The 19,597-nt window shown below is 51.2% G+C and overlaps 1 protein-coding gene and 1 pseudogene across 2 annotated transcripts; both read right to left on the minus strand.

The window, feature by feature from the left end:
• Window positions 1–1,415: 1,415 nt before the first annotated feature.
• On the minus strand, window positions 1,416–19,295 carry CHRNB4 (cholinergic receptor nicotinic beta 4 subunit). 2 transcript variants are annotated; one of them, XM_008015701.3, is made up of 6 exons: window positions 18,834–19,294; window positions 13,481–13,629; window positions 9,400–9,444; window positions 9,188–9,297; window positions 7,080–8,040; window positions 1,416–3,370 (listed from the first exon to the last, which is right to left on the minus strand). In XM_008015701.3, the coding sequence occupies exons 1-6, from the start codon at window positions 18,886–18,888 to the stop codon at window positions 3,212–3,214; spliced, it is 1,479 nt and encodes a 492-aa protein (XP_008013892.3). In that variant the 5' UTR covers window positions 18,889–19,294; the 3' UTR covers window positions 1,416–3,211. The 2 variants fall into 2 exon arrangements, with proteins under 2 accessions (XP_008013892.3, XP_008013893.3); XM_008015702.3 differs by lacking the exon at window positions 13,481–13,629 and having other exon boundaries at window positions 18,834–19,295.
• Window positions 14,101–16,359, minus strand: LOC140710351 (uncharacterized; annotated as a pseudogene).
• Window positions 19,296–19,597: the final 302 nt, after the last annotated feature.

Genomic DNA, 19,597 nt, shown 5'->3' on the forward strand with positions numbered 1-19,597 from the left:
GGGTCTTCTCCCTGTGGTTGCCCAGACTGGTCTGGAACTCCCGGGCTCAGCGCTTCTCCTGCCTTGGCCTCCCAAAGTGCTGGGATTACAGGCATGAGCCACTGTGTCTGGCCTCATTTGCTCTTCTGATGGAGCAATCTGAGAGGGCATTGGGGTTCCCACCCTAGTCCCCCACAGAACCCCTCTGTCCCCTTCCCCACCACCATCTGCAACCCTAAGAATGTGCACTGATTGGCTAGGCAGTGTGCCCTGGAGCCTCCTGCCCTCTCTGACCACCCACCAGGGATGGGGGTGGTGCCTTGATGTTGGCTTCTTTGACATCCCTTTATCGCAGGAGGAAGTTCTGTCATAAACTCTCCTCCTGGCGTTCAGATGGTGAATTGCCTTTATTGTTTCCAGAATGTGCTGCTTACCCATATTAAAACCAAACAAAAGGAGACAGTTTGTGGAATGGAAGATGTTTGTAAGAATTGGGACCCACCTCTCAGGCCCCCAGTTATAGCATTCTCATCTCTTGGCAAATGTCCCCCATTGGGACAATACTGTAAGTCATATATCCAACAAAGGTCTTGTATCCAGAATGTATAAGGAACTCTCAAAACTCAACGGTAAGTATAGATGCATATGAAGGATCTTATTGGGTGATGCAGATGTTCTAAAACTGGATTCTGGTGATAAATGTATGAAAATTCATTGAATTGTACACTTAAAATGGGTGGATTTTATGGTATGTAAATTATACCTCAATAAAGTTTTCTAAAAATAAGTCTCAATGGTAAGGAAACGAACAATTAATTTTTTAAATGAGCAAGAGGTAAACAGACTCTTCACCAAAGAGGTATACAGAAGACAAAAAAAAAAAAAAAAAAAAAAGCACATGGAAGATGTTCAAATCACTAGCCATCAGGGACATGCAAATTAAAACCAGGGTGGAATCCAGTTGCTGAAAAACTGGATCTCTCATACTTTGGTGGGATTGCAAAATTGTACAGCCACTCCAGAAAACAGTTTGACAGTTTCTTTCTCTTTTTTTCATTCATGTTATTATTATTATTATTTTATTTATTTTTTTTTTGGCAGAGTCTCGCTCTGTCACCCAGGCTGGAGTACAGTGGCACAATCTTGACTCACTGCAGCCTCTGCCTCCCAGGTTCAAGCGATTCTCCTGCCTCAGCCTCCCGAGGAGCTGGGATTACAGACACACACCACCATGCCTGGCTGATTTTTGTATTTTTAGTAGAGACGGGGTTTTACCATGTTGGCCAACCTGGTCTTGAACTCCTGACCTTAGGTGATTCGCCGCCTCAGCCTCCCAAAGTGTTGGGATTACAGGCGTGAGCCACCATGCCTGGCCTCAACAGTTTCATATAAAGTTAAATATACACTTACCATATAACCTAGCAATCACCCTCCTGAGTGTTTAAATAAATGAAAACTTTTATTCATACACAATCCTATATGTGAATCTTTATATCAGTTGTATTCATAATTGCCAAAAACTGGAAACAGCCTAAACATGCGTCAACATCATACAACTGAACATTCCTCAGCAGTACAAAAAACCCCAGCTTGATTGAATCTTGAAGGCACTATGCTGAATGAAAGAAGCCGGTCTCCAAAGGTCACTACTGTATGATTCCATTTAAATGGCATTCTTGAAAAGACCCAACTGTAGTGATGGAGAAAAGATATGTGGTTGCCAGGGGCTAGGAGTGCAGGGAGTCAGGAGTCTAAAGGAATAGCAGCAGGGAGTTGTTTTGGATGACAGATCTTTCCTGTGTCCTGATTGTGATGGTGGTTATCTGTACACGTGTTACAATTCCTAGAACTATATATTTAAACGTCAATTTTATTGTATAGTAATTTTTAAAATAGAATTTTTTAGAACGCCCTCCTCCATTCCACCAATATTTTGAATGCCTACTACATGCCAGGCACTGTGCAAAAGATAATATGTGTGAGGAGTGAATCAGAGCATCGGTGTGGGAGACAGACCTGAACCCAGCCATGATAGAGAACTGCAAAATGACCAGCGCCGTAGAGTCATGGAGGAGCAAGCCATGCCTTTCAGATGGGGAAACTCGGGATGGCTGCTCAGAGGAGGGGCATTTGGATCTGAAGGAGGGGTAGGAGCCATTCATTCATTCAGCAAACATTTATTGAGCACCTACTGTGTGCCAGGCTCGTCCTAGGCCCTGGGGATGCCACCATGAATGTGAAGGAGCAGGTCCCTGTTCTCATGGAGCTCACACTCCAGTGGGTGAGTTGTGGATGACATATATGCCACCAGATAAAAGTGGCAGGTACCAAGGAGTGCTTGAGGAAGGAGGCAGGGTAATGTGATCATAGGGAGGCTGCTTTAGAATGATTGGGTGGTTAGGGAAGGCCTCTCAGAGGAGGTGACATTGAAGCAAAGAATAGATTGGAGCCATGCCCTGACTGATGTGGCTGTGGAAAGAGCTTGGGAAGCCTGGGGGAAGAGGAAGAAGGCTCAAGTAGAAGATAGGGAAGGCCAGGCATAGTGGCTCACACTTGTAATCCTAGCACTTTGGGAGGCCGAGGCAGGTGGATCATTTGAGGTCAGGAGTTCGAAACCAGCCTGGCCAACAAAAATATAAAAATTATCTGGGCGTGGTGGTAGCTCCCTGTAATCCCAGCTACTTGGGAGGCTGAGGCAGGAGAATCACTTGAACCTGGGAGGTGGAGGTTGCAGTGAGCCGAGATCGCGCCATTGCACTCCAGCCTGGGCGATAGAGCACGACTCCATTAAAAAAAAGAGAAAAAAAAAAAAGATGATATGGCAAATGCCAGGCCTCTGAGCTGGGAAGAAACTAGAAGTGTGTGAGGGACTGTACAAGGGGAAGTGGAGAGAGATGGCGATGGAGAGGCAGGCCGGCACCATGGCTGGCGCATAGTAGGTGCTGCTATGATATCATCTTTATCCCCATTGCCCGGTGCAGGGAAGGAAGACAGGCCAGAATTGAACTGTCTGAAGCTCCCTCCTGCTGGGGCTTCCTGGGATCCCTCCAAGGCATTCAGAGAGGACAGTCCAGGCCCCCATCCTTGCCTCTTCCATGGCTGTGGCTGGTTTGATGGGGTTGATGGCCAGTGGTCCAATTTATTTAGGGCCTCATCAGCCACAACCCAGAAGGAAGCAGCAAACTGCTCACCCGGCCACTCACATCCTGTCATCCCACAACCCAGGGGGCCCTCAGTCACGCTGGGCAGCGTAGGGCCCTTCCGAAGCTGTGTGGGTCTGGAAGAGGGGCGGTAGGAAGAGCCCAACAGTGCCCAGTACGCACACAAACACGAACACCCACAGGAACAGCCGGTCTACCACCATAGCCACGTACTTCCAGTCCTCAACGACCTGCAGGCAGAGAGAAGGTCTGGTCACAGGTGCCAAGTACTGGGGTCCCTCCTTTCCCCAAGTCAGGCCCTTCCTATCTGGCCAGGGACTCCACAGGCCACAGGTGTGGAACTGCGTACTAGTGGGGCAAGTTCTGAGTCCCAGACTGGCCTGTCAGCTGGGCAGCTCTGAGCCTCTCTGGCTGTTCTCCACCTCCACCCCTGCCTGTCCCCCACAGCACTTTAAGGCCACTGGGAACTTGGGCTATACAGAAAAGTTAGGAATGTGAGGACTTGTTAATACCACATACTGTGATTTGAAAACAAAATCTGGTTATAAATAGGAGATAGGGCCTGAGGATCTTGAAGCCCCATCTTCTCACTTTTACCCCAAACTCACTGCCTGAGCTGGTTCTAGCTAAAGAAAGAACTAGGTGGCTCTCACCTAGTTCAGTGGGAGCAGGGAAACGGGGGCTTACAGAACACCTGGAAATCCTACTGTTTAATTTGTTCAAGTCTGTTCACAGCAGCGTCTGTTCCCTGTAATTAAGACCCAGCCTCCTCCTGCTGCATCATCCAGGTCTCTGTGGTCTTCTTAGACCCTGCTGCAGGGTATAAGGTTGGCAGAGACCTGGCTGGCCTCCAGAGGGGCCACCACAGATCGGTCCTGTCTCCTTTGCACTGGGGGAGAGCCCAGAGAAACGCCCGTGTGCCCAGGATCCTGGCCTCCCTCCCCTATGCCTGCTTTCACACCCCTGGACTGGCTGGCTCACACTGCATTCATTCCCTGGCAGAGACGGGCTGGATCAGAAGGCTTGGGAAATCAGCAGAGGCTCTGGAGTTGGAAATGTGGGCAGCAACGGGCATGCTGACGTCAGTGACCCAATTTGTCAGGGCCCTGTCAACGGTGTATCTAATGTGCAGGATAATCCTGTGTCAAGCCAACCCCAACACCTGCAACCAAGCATGACTGGCACCTGTCCCCAAGACTCAGCAGGCACAGCACAGCTCTCTCCACAGAGCACTCCTTGGCTTTCCTGGGTTTCTTTTTAACAGCCCTAATTTCAAGCGGTGTGCGTGTGCGTATGTGTGTGCGCGCACATGCTTTCCCCCCTTTTAATATTTTTGTGCTATTTATAGTGACCAGTTAATCACCAGGGTGGGTGAAAGTACTGAAGATGAGAAGCAGCATGGGCTGGTTTAGGGGCAGGCATGCTCTGGAAGGGAAGAAAGCCTCTTTTCTCCAACTATCCATGAGAAAGTCAATCAACCAATAAGCCGGCCATGTGCTCAGTGCAGGGCAAGAAACTAGGAAGGGCAAGGGAGTTTAAGGATGTCAGGTAGATCTGGGTACAGAGCCTGGCACTGCCCTGGGCCAGCTGTGTGCCACTGGTCAAGTCAGTGAACCTCTCTGAGCTTTGCTTTGAAAGCTTCCTTATTGTAAAATGGGGGTTCTACTAAAAGCCACTTCACAGGATTCCAGGGAGGGTTAGCAGTAATGTATGTCAGTTCCTGGCAGAGCACCTGATGTGTGGCTGGAGCTTAATGAACACATTATAATAACAGTGGTCCTGCCTGGCTCCTTCCCTTAAGAGGCTTATAATTAATTGAGCTAGAAAGAGCAGAAGGTACGTGAGTGCCAAGGGGGTGGTGAGGTCTTTAGAAGGGAGTTCAGGGTGGGTGCCGGCTCAGCCAGGGACGCAGGAGACCAGTACTTCTCAATCTAGAATGTGCACATGAACCACTAGGAATTGGTTAAAAATGCAGGCTCCAATATGCCTCCCTGAGAGATCCTGGTTCAGTCAAGAAAGGGTGGTCCTACAGCATAGCCCATGTGGTTCTCACTTAGCCAGCAGGGCCCCAGGCTGCATATTAATGTTGGGAACCAATGAATTAGGTGATGCTGACCTACGGAATGGTTTAACCTAAGTAATAGCATGATCAAATTAACGTTTTAGAAAGTGAAATCTGAGAATCCTATAAAGCTGTGCTTCTCAAACTGCAATGGGCCTGGGAATCTCCTGGGGACCTGGTTAAAATGCAGGTTTGGAGCCAGCAGGTTTGGACTGGGGCCTGAGACTCTGCATTTCTGATAACCTCTCAGGTGATGCCAGTGCTGCTGGTCCAAGAACTACACCAGAAGAATATCTCATGTCCTATATTCCATTTGTTTGCATTTCTCTTCTTTTCTTGGCACAGTGTGATTCTGGAGCTGTTCCTGCTCTTTTCTCTGTGGGCTAACTAATGGAATGCTGGTGCTTCTCCTTGAGAATGCAGTGAGTGGAAAGCAATCTTGAAAAGATAAGAACGAGGAGATGTCCATTTTTGTCCATGCAGCTGCATAGGGGTAGACACCATGTTGTATAGTAAAAACCTGCCCAAAAAATCTGATCTGAAGGTGTTGATATGAGAACATTCACAAGAGTATGAAACTTGTTCTCCCTCCTGGTATGGAAATGGGTGTGAAAATTTCTGTCACCACCACATTCTGTGTTGTTACTATGACATTGTCCTTAGAAGTGTTATTTATTCAAAGGAGTCATGTGAAATACCCAGACTCCAGCACTCATTGCTTTGTCCTGTGAAAGTAAAGTAAACCTCTTTTTAAAAAATCTGTAATTCTAGGTCAGGTTCGGTGGCTCATGCCTCTAATCCCAGCACTTTGGGAGGCTGAGGTGGGCGGATCACCTGAAGTCAGGAGTTCAAGACCAGCCTGGCCAATATGGTGAAACCCTATCTCTATTAAAAATACAAAAATTAACCAGGTGTAATAGCCAGCACCTGTAATTCCAGCTACTTGGGAGGCTGAGGCAGGAGAAGCACTTGAACCTGGGAGGCAGAGGTTGTAGTGAGCCGAGATTGTGCCACTGCACTCCAGCCTGGGCAACAAGAGCAAAACTCTGTCTCAAATAAAAAAATAAATAAATAAAATAAAAAATCTGTAATTCTAGTTAGCACAATTGATTAATTCATTACCGTGGTAGTCATAGTATATTTACTGACGTTCCTAAAGCCCTGAAAGCTATAAGTGCTTGAATGGCTTCTTTGCAAGTCTGAAGAGGATAGGGCAGATGCGGTTGGTACCCCAGCCCACCTGTGTTCCCTAAAGCCTGCAGAGTCACTTCCCAGCCTTCCGTTTCTGGTGCCTGCATTTCCTCTCTCCTCTGCCTCAGGGCTTTCTCCAGCACCAGGGGCGCTTTCTCTGGCAGGCTGGCATTACCTGGAAGCGCAGGGGAGTTAATGTCCTGGGGCTACCCTCATCCTTTAGGGAATGGGGGCTGCTGGGTAAATACCTCAGCCTCCTTCCAGGGGGGTGATCCTGAGGCTTGTTCCCACGGGTCCTCAGAGGGTCTGCAAGGGTACTGAGTCCCGGGCACCCATGGCAGTATCCTGCTCATTCATTCTCCTTTCCCTGTCTCACTTTCCCTCCTTCCTCACTGTGCTTCCCGGGATCACATCCCAAGTAAACCACCTGTACCCAAGTCCCCATCTTAGGGTTTGCTTCTGGGACACCTAAAAAAAACAAACAAACAAAATCACTGGCACTTCCTTCCTCTCCCCGGATGCATGAAGCTATAATATTTAATACAAACTCATTTCAATTTTGGATTCCTTATTCAGAGTTTGAGAGTTCTTGTCTCCTGTGAATTAACTGCAGGAAGTGGGAAGCTGGTGCTACTATCTGAGCCCTTTCTGTTGGGCAGGTGGGCAGGGGCTGGCTAGCAACTTACACTCTGGTCTTCATTGTCATTCTTCATGTGCTGGGTGATGAAGCTGACACCTTCTAATGCCTCCTGCACATCCTGTCGGAACCTCCCAGAGGACCGCAGCCAGAAATCCCTGGAGCCGGCTGGAGACTTGGGAGCTGCAGAGGCAGGGTTCACAAAGTACATGGAGTTCCCATAGAGTTTGGAGGGGCTGGTGGAGGTGGTGGTGGCCTTGGGCTTGGTCACGTGTGACTTGCTGGGCGGGAAGGCTCTGGCCAGGCTGCTGTCAGGGCCAGGGCGCTTCATGAAGAGGAAGGTAGGCAGCTTGTGCAGGAAGCAGCGCTTGACCCAGGGTGCCATCGTGTGGGTGCTGGGTGAGCGGTGGTGCACATTGAGCACACAGACGCTGGTGACGATGGAGAAGGTGACCAGCACCATGGTGAACATGAGGTACTTGCCAATGAGAGGCACATCGAGGGAGGTGGGTGGCACGATCTTGGAGATGAGCAGCAGGAAGACTGTGAGCGCCAGCAGCACAGAGATGCACAGCGTCATCTTCTCGCCGCAGTCGGACGGCAGGTAGAAGACGAGGATGGCCAGCGAGGTGATGAGCACGCAGGGGATGATGAGGTTGATGGTGTAGAACAGAGGCTTGCGCTTGATGATGAAGTCGTAAGTCACGTCCACATAGCTGGGGTCCTGTGGGTTCACTGTCCTTCTCCCTGGGAGGGCCACTATGTCCCACTCACCACTGGGAGTAAAGTCATCCATGCTGGCTGTGGGTGTCATGAGGACCATGTCTATCTCTGTGTGGTCATAGGTCCAGGAGCGGAACTTGAGGGTGCAGTTCTGCTGGTCGAAGGGAAAGTACTTCACCTCAATCTTGCAGGCGCTCTTGTAGATGGCAGGGGGCAGCCACAGGACACTGCCGTTGGACCGGACTACCAAGTTGGTGTAGACAGACACCTCATAGGTCCCGTCAGCACTGGGCAGGGTCAGGGCATGAAGAACATCGTGAAACCCATACACAAGGCCTGGCCTGTTCTCAGAACTCACTGAAGAGCCCTTTGGGATTATTTCCCACTAGTCATCCTTCCACCCTTCCAGTCCCCCAGGCCCTCACTGAAAGGGGCCTGCTTTTGTTGGCAACTATGTCATGGAGAGAGCCCTACCATCAAAGCACCAAAGCATTCTTTTTTTTTTTTTTTTTTTTTTTTTTGAGACGGACTCTTACTCTGTTGCCCAGGCTGGAGTGCAATAGTGTGACATTGGCTCACCGCAACCTCCACCTCCCAGGTTCAAGCAATTCTCCTGTCTCAGCCTCCCGAGTAGCTGGGATTATAGGCATGCACCACCATGCCCGGCTAATTTTGTATTTTTGGTAGAGATGGGGTTTCTCCATGTGGATCAGGCTAGTCTCGAACTCCTGATCTCAGGTGATCCACCCGCTTCAGCCTCCCAAAGTCCTGGGATTACAGGCGTGAGCCACCATGCCCGGTCCGTCAAGCACTCTTAAGGCTTCCCATGGAATAGCTCATTTAAGCCTCTCAGTAGTCCAGTGAGGCAGGTTTTATTATTATCCCCATTCTACAGATGGGAAAGCCAAGGCCCAGAGAGGTTAAGTGACTTCTTCAAGGTCAGAAAAGTTGTAAGCAGGACAGCTGAGATTTGAACTCAGGTCTGTCTGACCCCAGACCACACACTCTTAGCCATTACATGCTACTGCTGGTATAATCATGACTCAGGGAGAGTCTCTTGGGCTTCCTCCACCTGCCTAAGATATCTATGCATAGTAAGTCAGTGGTACCAACACCAACACTGGCAAAGCAAGAGAGGCTCGAAAGGATAGTATGGAGCACAGAAAGGGCACTGGGCTTGAGGTCAGGACACTGCTCTGGTCCCAGCTGTGCTTCAGTGAATCAGACAAGGCCCCTCCCCTCCCTCAGCCTCGAACTCCCCATCTGTAACTGAGGGCTCTGCTCACCTCTGTTTCTCTTCTAGCTTGATGGCCTGGAAGGCTGGGTAAAGCAGAGATGGGGCTCAGGGTTGGGCTCAGGCCTGGATGACTCTTAGGGCTGGGCCTGCTGCCCTGGCCTGGCTGTCACCAGGCCTCCACCAACCCTGCCACTCACTTGTTGTAAAGCACGATGTCAGGCAACCAGATGCGCTTGGCGGGGATCCTCAGGATGTTCACACCCTCGTAGCGGGAGCTGTTCCAGGTCAGGCGGTAATCAGTCCATTCCTGGACAGACAGGCAAGGCCCTGTCACTTGTAGGTCCACTGCCACCAAAGGGCAGCCCTCAAGAAAAGATCTCTTGGGCTAGGGGCCCTTCAGGGCACTTACCTGTTTCAGCCAGACATTGGTGGTCATGATCTGCTCTCGCTCATTCTGGGGAGGGAAACAGGGCTATCAGTTAACCAGGAAGGGGGAGCCTCACAAATGGATTTCACTTTATTGTGCAAAAGGCTGTGAGCTCCAGGCCCATGTGACCAACTGCCACCCCAACATCTCTTGGATGGCCCAAAGGTATGTCACACTCAGCACCAACATCTCTTGTATGGCCCAAAGGTATGTCACACTCAGCATGTTTGACACAAAGCTCATGATCTTCCCTAAAACCTGATCCTCCTTTGGCTTCATTGTCTCAGTGAATGGCACCCCTAGCCATTCAGTTCCACAAGCCAGAAGCGTGGACATTGTCTCTGACACTTTGCTCTCTGATCCATCCATCACTTAAGACAAAAACTTAAGTCTTGTAAGTTATATCTCCTAAAGCATCTCATATTTGTCTGCTTCTCTCCACCGCCACCATCATCTGTCACTTAGACTACTGCAGTAGTTCCCTAACTGGGCTTCCTGCTCTGCCCTGGCCTGCCTTTAGTCTATTCTCTACATGGTAACCAGGGTGATCCCTTTACAATCTCAATCCCTTCGACTAATTGCTCTGCTGCTGCATCTCATTCAAAGTAAAAACCAAAGTTCTGCTTAGAGTCTACAAGGTGCTAATGATCTGCCTCCCCACCACCCCTCATCCCATTAGTTCTATGACCTCTTATCTCAACACTCTGCCATTTGCTCATTCCATTTCCACTGCACTGCCTCTTTGCTCCCACACAATGTTTCCTTTTCCTGGAAACCCACCGGGATGCTTCCACACTTTCTTCTGTTCTCAGAAATGTCATCCTATCCGAGAAGTCTTCCCTGACCTACATAAAATAGCATCTCTGTCCCTGCCCTGCCTTATTTTTCTTTCGTGTGTGTGTGTGTGTGTGTGTGTGTGTGTGTGTGTGTGCGTTTTTCTTGAGACAGGGTCTCACTCTGTCACCCAGGCTGGAGGGCAGTGGCGTGATCTTTGCTCACTGCAACCTCCACCTCCCAGGCTCAAGTGATCCGCCCACCTCAGGCTCCTGAGTAGCTCAGACCACAGGCACAGGCCACCATACCTGGCTAAATTTTAAAAATTTTTTGTGGAGATGGGGATTCATCATGATGCCCAGGCTGGTCTCAAATTCCTGAGCTAAAGTGATCCACACATCTCAGCCTCCCAAAGTGCTGGCATTACAGGTGCAAGCCACATCACCAGTCTTCTTATTTTTTTTCCATAGCATTTCTCATACCTAAACACCATCTATCTATCTATCTGTGTATTGTCTGCCACCTCCCACTAGAATCTAGTGGCTATGAGGAAATAAGGCAGCTAGAAGAGTATGTGACATGTTGGATACTCCATAAATCTTTTCTGAGTTAATACATGAATCCTACCATAATAAGCCAGGCCACCATCATCCACGTCTCACCTGGACCATGTAAGACCCTCCTAACTGGTCTATGTTCATTCTGTACACCGCCACCACACACACACACACACACACACATCTCTTCTTCCTATGCAGCCAGAATAAACCTTCCAAAGTTCCTGTCATTTCCTCCCTCAATTTTATCCCTATTTAGATTACTTTTTTGGCTTCCTTCACTTACAGAATAAAAATCTTGCTCCTTCACAGGGTCTACAGGGCCTTGCCAGGTTTCCCAGCCACACTTCACCTCTTTATGTCCCTCTGTTCTGTACTCCAGCCCCCTGGCCTTCTTTAGTACTTTGGATAAGTCTTGTGTTCTCAGTCTGTACTATTTTTGCTGCCTCTCCTTCATCAAGATAACTTCCAGCATACTGATGTCATTTTGGGAGACATTTCTCCAAGGAACCTACAACTATATAAGATTACCAGTAAGATAGGGTTTGGCTGCCAGTAACAGTGATCCAGAGTAACACAGGCTTAAATAAAGTAGAAATTCCTGTCCCTCTCATGTTAACACTTTAGACATATATGGCAGTTCTGCTCTACAAAGTTCTGATAGGTACCCAGATTCTTTCCTACTTTCTTCTCCACTATACCTACAGTGTGACCCTTGTAAGAATGGACCAAAATAACTGTTGGAGCTCCAACTATAAATTCCACATTCCAAGCTGTTGGTGGGGAAGGAGAAGGGAGAAGAAGAATGCATGGCAATTGTCTCATTTTGATTAGAATATTTAGGCCATTTACATTTAATGTAGTTACTGATATATTTGGGTTTAAACTTACCCCCTGAGCTTCCATAGCCTCAGATCTGCCCCCTGTATACCCCTGATCTCTTGCCAAGTGGTATTTGGGTCTTTATGTCATTTCCCTCACATGTCTGGGAGTAAAGGTGAGGTTCAGGGACTTGAGCTTATGTACGCTGGTGTTTTCTAGGAGAAAGTGTCAAGTACAGGGGAAATGGCTTGGAAATAGGGAGACTCAGAGGAGAGTCAAGGACCTGGAAACAGGCAAGCCAAGGAGCAGGAAAAGAGATGAGAGTGAGCAGAGGAAACAGTGCTGGAGCAGGGGAGCAGGTGGAAGGGTCAGGGAATAAGGAGGGCTAGAGAGGTGAGGGTGGGGATGCTGGTGAGGGAGCGCCTGGCTCGCCAGACTCAGAAGTCAATTACAAAACAGGTGCTTTGACAAGCCTGTTTGCCCTACCCAGCACTAAATCCCTACATGTTCTCTAAAGATTTCCATCTTTAAACTGGTTGTACCTATAACCCTCCCTCCTCAAATAAATAAACCCTGAAAAATAGGAGGAAAATACCCTCTCCTGGCCTGGCAACCCACAACCTAATATTTACTGTATACATAAGCTTTCAGAAATACAACTTGCATGCCTGGGGGCTGGTAGTTGCATCCCTTCCTCCTTCTGGTAGCCTCTATCACCCTATAGGGCCTGCAGAGCAGATCTGACCAGGCAGCCTGAGTCTGGAAGTGCGGCAGAGCCTCCCGCTTGTTCACCCTCACTAGGGCGGCAGCTGAACAGCAGCAGCTGGGCTCACCTCATTAAGCAAGAAACACTGGACTGGACAATAACACTCAGACACCAGCCTGAGCAAGCCTGGCTGAAAGCCCTCCTTTCCGGTCTGACTATGGAGGGAGAGGGGCAGAGAGTACACAGCTCTACAGCCCTCCCCATCCTGGGGCTGTGTGTCCTCCCAGGAGATGGAGCCAGTCATTAATTTAGCCAAAAGCTTCCTGAGGGCTGTAGGTCTGACAGGCTGGGTGTGTGTGGGCCAACCGTGTGAGAGAGAGAGTCTGGCATTTCAGAAGGCAGCCACCTGGCCAGAGGAGGGTCAGCCCCCTTAGTGATCTCTTTCCCCTGGCTGGATACAGCGCCCTGCACTCTCCCCTTGTGAATGATCCCCCAGAGCTGCTTCCAGGGACGGGGTTCTAGCCCTGTGGATGGGGACATGGGAAGGTTTACAATAGGCCATGGTTCCCTCTGACATCTTCAACTCAGAGGCAGCAGAGAGAAGAGAAATTCCCAGGCACCTCCTCTCTCAGCACCCCCGCCTCTGCCCCACATCCACATATGGAGAACCTGACAACAGTACCACTCCTCCTTTCCATGCCTGCAGCAGCCACGCCCACCGTCCAGACCCTCACCCACCCGGCTCTATAGGTACTGCACTGCCTCTGGTCCTGCCCCTACACCTGGGCCTCTGTATCCATCAGTTCCCCCAGTCTGGTTCTTATTTCTCCCAACAAGTAGGAAGCATATAAGGTTATCTGAGCAGGCTAGGGGAGAGAATAGGGTGAGGCTGTGAGGACAAGGAATAGAAGCTTATGGTCACACTGGAGACCCAGCTGAGCAGAGTCTATGGCAGGCCCATTGGCTGCCTACCCAATGTCACTCCACTCTTACCCTCATTTCTTCTTTGTTATAACAAAACCATGCCTTCATTAAATATTGGACACCTATGAACTTCATGGACCCCTCTGCAGCCTCCCCGACGTGTACTGGTAAGTCTAAGTCAACTATAGTAGTTTCATTCCTCTGGCCAATGATCACCTGGGGCTTGGGCATGAGCAGCCTCTCCACCTGAGCCTGAGCCACAGCTGCCCTCTGCACCTACCACGCTGATAAGCTGGGCCAGGGAGAGCTGCAGCTTGATGGAGATGAGCTGTGAGGAGCTGGTGGCTGGGCGGATCAGGTTATTGTAACGGGTTTTGTTCAGAAGGTCGTCCATCAGCTTTTCCTCTGCATTGGCCATGCGGCAGTCCCCTGCGAAAACACACAGTCAGACCTGCTGGGCCCTTGTGCACCTGACCCCCACTGCAGCCCGTGGCAGCGAAGGGGAGAGCTGAGAGGGAACACAGGTGCCCTTAGGGCTGGCTGAAGCAGCGAAGGTGTTGGCAGGCCTGTCTCTCCTTGGGGACTTCACATTAAGTACACTCAACACAGAGCTCCACTGTCTCCTCCCATGCCATACCTCTTCCTCCTCCTCTTCCTTCTAGCAATGAATGGTATCCCACACTCTACATATCTGGCACAAAAATTGGGTGTCTCTTCTTGACCTCTCCCTTGGTTCATCGAAGTGGCCATTTAGTCCTGCCTTTTTTTTTTTTTTTTTTTTTTTTGAGACAGAGTCTCACTCTGTCGCTCAGGCTGGAGTGCAGTGGTGTGATCTTGGCTCACTGCAACCTCTGCCGCCTGAGTTTAAGCAATTCTCCTGTCTCAGCCTCCAGAGTAGCTGGGATTACAGGCCTACGCCACCCCATCCGGCTAAGTTTTGTGTTTTAGTAGAGACGGGGTTTCACCATGTTGGCCAGGCTGCTCTAGAACTCCTGGCTTCAGGTGATCCGCCCACACTGGCCTCTCAAAGTGCTGGGATTACAGGTGTGAGCCGCCATGCCTAACCCTAGTCCTATCTTTTACCTTCCAAGTCCTTCAGTCTGTCCTCCTTATCTCTAATGCTACAGCCATGTCCCCACCTCCCCACCCCTGCCCTCCTTCTGGTCTCTCTACCCCCAGTCTGCCCCTGTTATCCATGTACCATACATTGCCAGAGTGGTCTTTCTACAGCAAACTGGTCTAGGGCACTTCCCACAACTCTCAGAGCTGTAGGTGGATTTAAAAATCAAATGTTTTGGCCCAGCTTTCAAGGCCCTTTCCCTGCTGACACTGGCTTATCTTTCTCAATCTGATTTTCTCCCACCTTTCTACCTCTACCCCAGATACTCAGATACTCTCTCTTCTGGCCGTAGCCTACTGTTTGCCTTTCCCCCTGTGACCTTCACTGTCTCACTTCCTTTTTTTTTTCTTTCTTTTAGAGACAGGGTCTTGCTATGTTGCCCAGGCTGGTTTCAAGCAATTCTTCCTGGATTCAAAGGATCCTCCCACCTCAGCCTCCTTAGTAGCTGGGACTATAGGTGTGCACCACCACACCCAGCTTGTCTCACTTCTTTGAACACACTCTTTCTTCTGCCAGGATTGCCCCCAGCCCACCAGTTATGAATTATCTGAGGGTCTGTCTTGTGCCAGGTACTTTACTACATTTTGAGGATAATAGCAAGCAAAAGCCAGAAATGGTTCCTGCCACCAGAGCACTTACAGTGCAGGGGAACAGCCCCATTACTCACATGTGAGTTTGGGTGCAGAAATGGGTATGAGGTGGTGCTTTCCCTAAGAAGAAACAGAGCTGAGACGGGGCAGGGGGGATTTTCCAGGTTCAGACTTAGACCTACAGAGTGTAAGGTCCCTCTGAGACACCAAACGGAGGGGTCCAACTGGCAGCTGGCTCATCGTCTGGAGTTTCCAGGAGAGGTCTTAGCTCAGAGCCACATTCAAGACCCAGCCTAAATGCCGCCTCCTGCAGGGAGCCCCCCTGAGCTTCCATAGCCTCAGATCTGCCCCTCTGCACACCCCCGATCTCTTGCAAAGTGGTGTTTGGGTCTTTATGTCATCTCCCTCACATGTCTGGGAGTAAAGGTGAGGTTCAGGGACTTGAGCTTGTGTACTCTGGTGGCTTCAGGGAGAATGTGTAAAACAGAGAGGAAGTGGCTTGGAAAAAGGGAGACTGAGGAGAATCAAGGACATCTGAGGAGGCAAGCCTGGGAGCAGGAAAAGAGATGAGAGTGAGCAGAGGAAACAGTGCTGGGACAGGGAAGCAGGTGGGAGGATCAGGGAATACGGCGAGCTGGAGAGGTGGGGGTGGGGATGCTGGCGAGGGGCTGCCTGGCTCGCCAGGCTCAGGAGTCAATTACATCTTCCCGCAAGGGCCATTTCACCTAGTTGCACCAAACCCCTCCCTCTGTGGGTAGGGCCAGAGGGCCCAGAGCACAGACCAACCCAATTAGGCAGGCCTGAGGTGGACTCAGGGGTGGGTGCTGGGCTGGACTCCTGGTTGTGGGGAGAACCGCCACCCTGCCTACTCCAACCACTTTCCAACTCGCTGCCTATCTGGAGCAGATGCAATATTTAGTGCCTTGTGAAAGATGCTCCTAGTGCACCTGCTGCCTGCTGCCCCTCCCCCAGGCTGCCCTGGGCTCTCCAGATGGGGGACCTATGGATGCTTGGCCTAGATTCTGAGCCCTGCCTCTTATACTCAGGACCCCTTTCCCAGAGGCCAGCTGCTTGAGTACCCTGGAAGCCAGTCTGTAGCCCCAGGCTAGAGCTGGGTCCCTCCCACAGCCCTTCTTTAGCATGTCTGTTTGGACCGACTTATTTCATAAAGAGGGGTGTGTCTGGCCCAAGCCCATCTGGCATGTCTGAGGCAGCTCTGGGGTCAGAATCTGCAGCTCCCATGCCCCAGCCCTGCAATACTAGGGGAGGCTGGAGCCCACATCTCTGAAGTCCCACTGGGCTGGTCCGACTGAGCTCCCAAGTCCAGGGCTGCTCTGTAGGCTGTTGGGCTCATGCTCCAGCTCCCAGCCCACCTGATGTGCTCAGGTGGCTCACCTTTGGGCCTGCCCTGCCTCTCAGACATTCAGCTGACCCAGAAGGACTCCCCATCTTGACCAACAGCTGTGGGCTCGAGTTAGAGGTTCCCGGAACCTTAGACCATCTGGCCCAACCCCCTGTTTCTCAGCTGGGGAAACTGAGACCAAAGAGGGGAAGAAACTTTCTCGAGTGCCCCCAGCAAGTCAGAGGAGGAGCCAGGTCTAGGAGCCTCTTTCCGACAGAGGTATTCCCTGACCCCTGTGCCTTCTTCAGTGCCTGATTAGCTTCCCTGTAAGGAGACTGCCCTGCAGGGGCTGGAAATGGTGCTGTCCCAGGCAGTGTGTGCCCATGACTGCGCCTGTGTTTGTACTTGTGAGTGTATGGTGGGGGGCGGGAGGGTCGGTGAAGGGTGGGAATAAACAACAGGGATACTGGCGGCTGGAATGCACCCCACTTGCCTCCCCAAAAGGGGGCGGTGGAGCCGAGCCCAGCACATGCTTAAATTTTCCAATGTACTGAATGCCTGTGAGGCTTGCTGGGCTCAAAAGACAAGTAACAGGCCTTTTGCCCCCAGATGGCAGAGATGGCCCCGGATGGGTGGAAGCTTCTGCAGCACGGTTAGGGGTCACATCCCAGCCCATGGGCTGACAGTTAAACAGAGAAGCCACCACTAGGCGTCAGTCACGATTCAATGATTCTGATTAGGAGTGGGCCCCCCTCAGCCTCTGTCCAGGGTTTTGTCTTCCAGGCCTTCTTGGGAAAAATTGTTCCCTCCCAGAAAGGGGCTAATAATCCGAGAGGAAGCCATAGCTGGACTTCTAAACTGTGTGAGTGTGTGTCCAGTTTGGAAAGGTATATCCAACCTAAAAATTTATATTGAAAAAATGGAAAGATACACCCATTGTTTTGGAATACAAGCTACAGAAAGTAACAGTTAACAGAATCTTATTGGAAAGATTAGATTCTGCATCTGGAAAGACAGAGTGATTTTTCAACTGGGGTGTATGTCCTTAACTGACGAAGGGAACATGATATTTATATTTATTAAAAGGCAGCTATGATTTTTTTTAAGTAAAGAATTTATCTTTTATAAAGAGCTTATAACATATTATTAGTGTTTCTTCAATCATGTGTATTAATCACCTGGATTCCTAGGCTTTATTCCCAGAGATTCTGATCCTGTGAGCCTAGGGTGGGGCCCAGAAATCTGTACAGGGTGATACAGACCACCCCAGAAGCACACCTAAGAAACACTGCAACTGGCCCTCACACACATCCAAGTCTCCAAATATGTAGGCAGGGCATATTATCTCCATAGAACAGATGGAGAAACTGAGGTCCAGGATGGTGAAAGAAATGGCACAGGGTCACCCAGCAAGTAGTAGCAGAGCCATGACACACGGACTGCCTGCAGACACCATCTTTGGTGAGAGCTCCTCTTCTTTATAGGAGTAGTACAAACTTACTTTCTGTAGTTTGTATTCCAAAATGATGGGGATATCTTTCCATATTTTTCAATATGAATTTTTAGATTGGATATGCTTTCCCAAACTGGACACACACTCACACAGTTTAGAATTCCAGCTATGGCTTCCTCTCAGACTATTAGCCCCTTATATATTCCCTGACTCCTACCTCCTTCCACCACTATGGTGGGTCTCTATCCAAGGAAGAGGTAGCCCTGGTCCTCTAGGCTGACTGGGGCTTGGAGGAAGAGCCTGGGTGAGTGTAGGAGCTAGGAGGGCCCTTGGAATTCAGGTGGGGAAACTGAGACCCTGAGAAGGCAGTCCTCATATTTGCACTCTACCTGGAGAAGGGCTGGGGTCTCCTTCCTGAGTGGCAGGCCTGACTTCACCAGCCTGGCACTCAGTCAAGCTGGCTGTCCAGGCCCGGCACACCTTGGGTGGGTGACCAGAGGCAGTGGTGCCAATAAAATGTGTTTCCTGGGAGATCTACCCGCAAAGCACACAACATTCCAGGGCTGGTGATTTGGGCAAGCCCCCTTCCCTCTTGGCCCAGTTTCCCCATCTCTACCACAGCTGTGTTGGAGGAGACTTCTCTCTAAGGCTGAGCAGCAGATTCACTCCCAAGTGCCTACACCGCCCAGGTGGCCGGCTCCTCTGAGCCCACGCTTCAAGAAAGTCACCTCTTAGGCAAGGAAGGAGCCTCGGCCCTGTTGGGAGTGGGAGTCGGTGCACTTTCAGCCTCCCAGACTACTGGGGATGACTCGCGGTGCCTGCAAAGCCGGTGTCATCCAGCCCCGCTGCCCAGCCCACAGACACACGCTCGGGAGGGTGGCCCTGGCCCTCGCAAGGGCTCCGAGAAGAGGCGGCCTCCACTCCAAACCTGGCAGACCCACCCACGCAGGCCCGCCCCCGCTGCTTCGGCGAGTGGGCTCAGCCCTGCCCACGCCCCCATCTGGCCGGGACAACCTCGGGCCACTCACCCGGGCGCAGGGCACCCTTCCTTCCCTCCCACCTGTGGCCAGTCCAGCCCCGTTCAGCCCAACCCAGGCACCCCTCCCTCCTTCCCCGAAAAGAACTCACCGCGCCCGCAAAGGGCGACCAGGAGGAAAAGGACCAGGGAAGGCGCATGCCTCATGGCTGGCAGGGCCGGGTGGCAGCCGCTGCGAGCTCCGCTATGGGGTCACAGGGCACCCGTGAGCCGCGCGGTCGAGTGAGCGCCGGTCCTGGCCCCGGAGCTTTGCTGGCGCAGCGGCGCTCACTAGGACCCCGCGGAGCGCCCCGCCGAACCCCGCCAAGCCCCGCGTGGGCAGCAGCTGGGAGTCCCGCCCACTCTGGGGATGAACTGGGCCCGCTGCTCCGCTTCGACGCCGGGGGTGGTCTGGACCCCACCCGCCACCTGGCTTCCCGATCTCCTCGGGCCTCGCAACCTTCCCCCAAGGAAGGCAGGCAGGACAGTGCGGGCACCCTTGGTACAGCTGGGGAGAGTGAGCCCTCGAGGGCAGCAGACGCTAGCGCAGGATCCCTCTACTGTTGGGGAAGGAGCATGTGCTTGAGCCGGGAGGTCCTTGGCCTTTGCCTTCCCTCACCTCGAAGAGGCTTTTAGGCAAATGAGTCATCTCAAGTTCATTCGCATGGGGTTTGCTGAAAGAAACGACACTGCGGGGTGAGCCGACACGAGGGAGCGCTGCTCTTTGCAGACTTCGCAGGGAGGGCGTTTAGGAAAAGTGAGTGGAATCTGGGAGGGTGAATAGCTCAGGGCCCCTCACCCAGCTTGGGGGCTGGGGAAGGAGCAGAGTTAAAAGGGAGGGGATGGGGCTGGAGTGGGCTGGCCTCATCCTCCCCCG

This window comes from Chlorocebus sabaeus, chromosome 26 (genome assembly GCF_047675955.1).
Source record: "Chlorocebus sabaeus isolate Y175 chromosome 26, mChlSab1.0.hap1, whole genome shotgun sequence".
NCBI classification, from domain to species: Eukaryota; Metazoa; Chordata; class Mammalia; order Primates; family Cercopithecidae; genus Chlorocebus; species Chlorocebus sabaeus.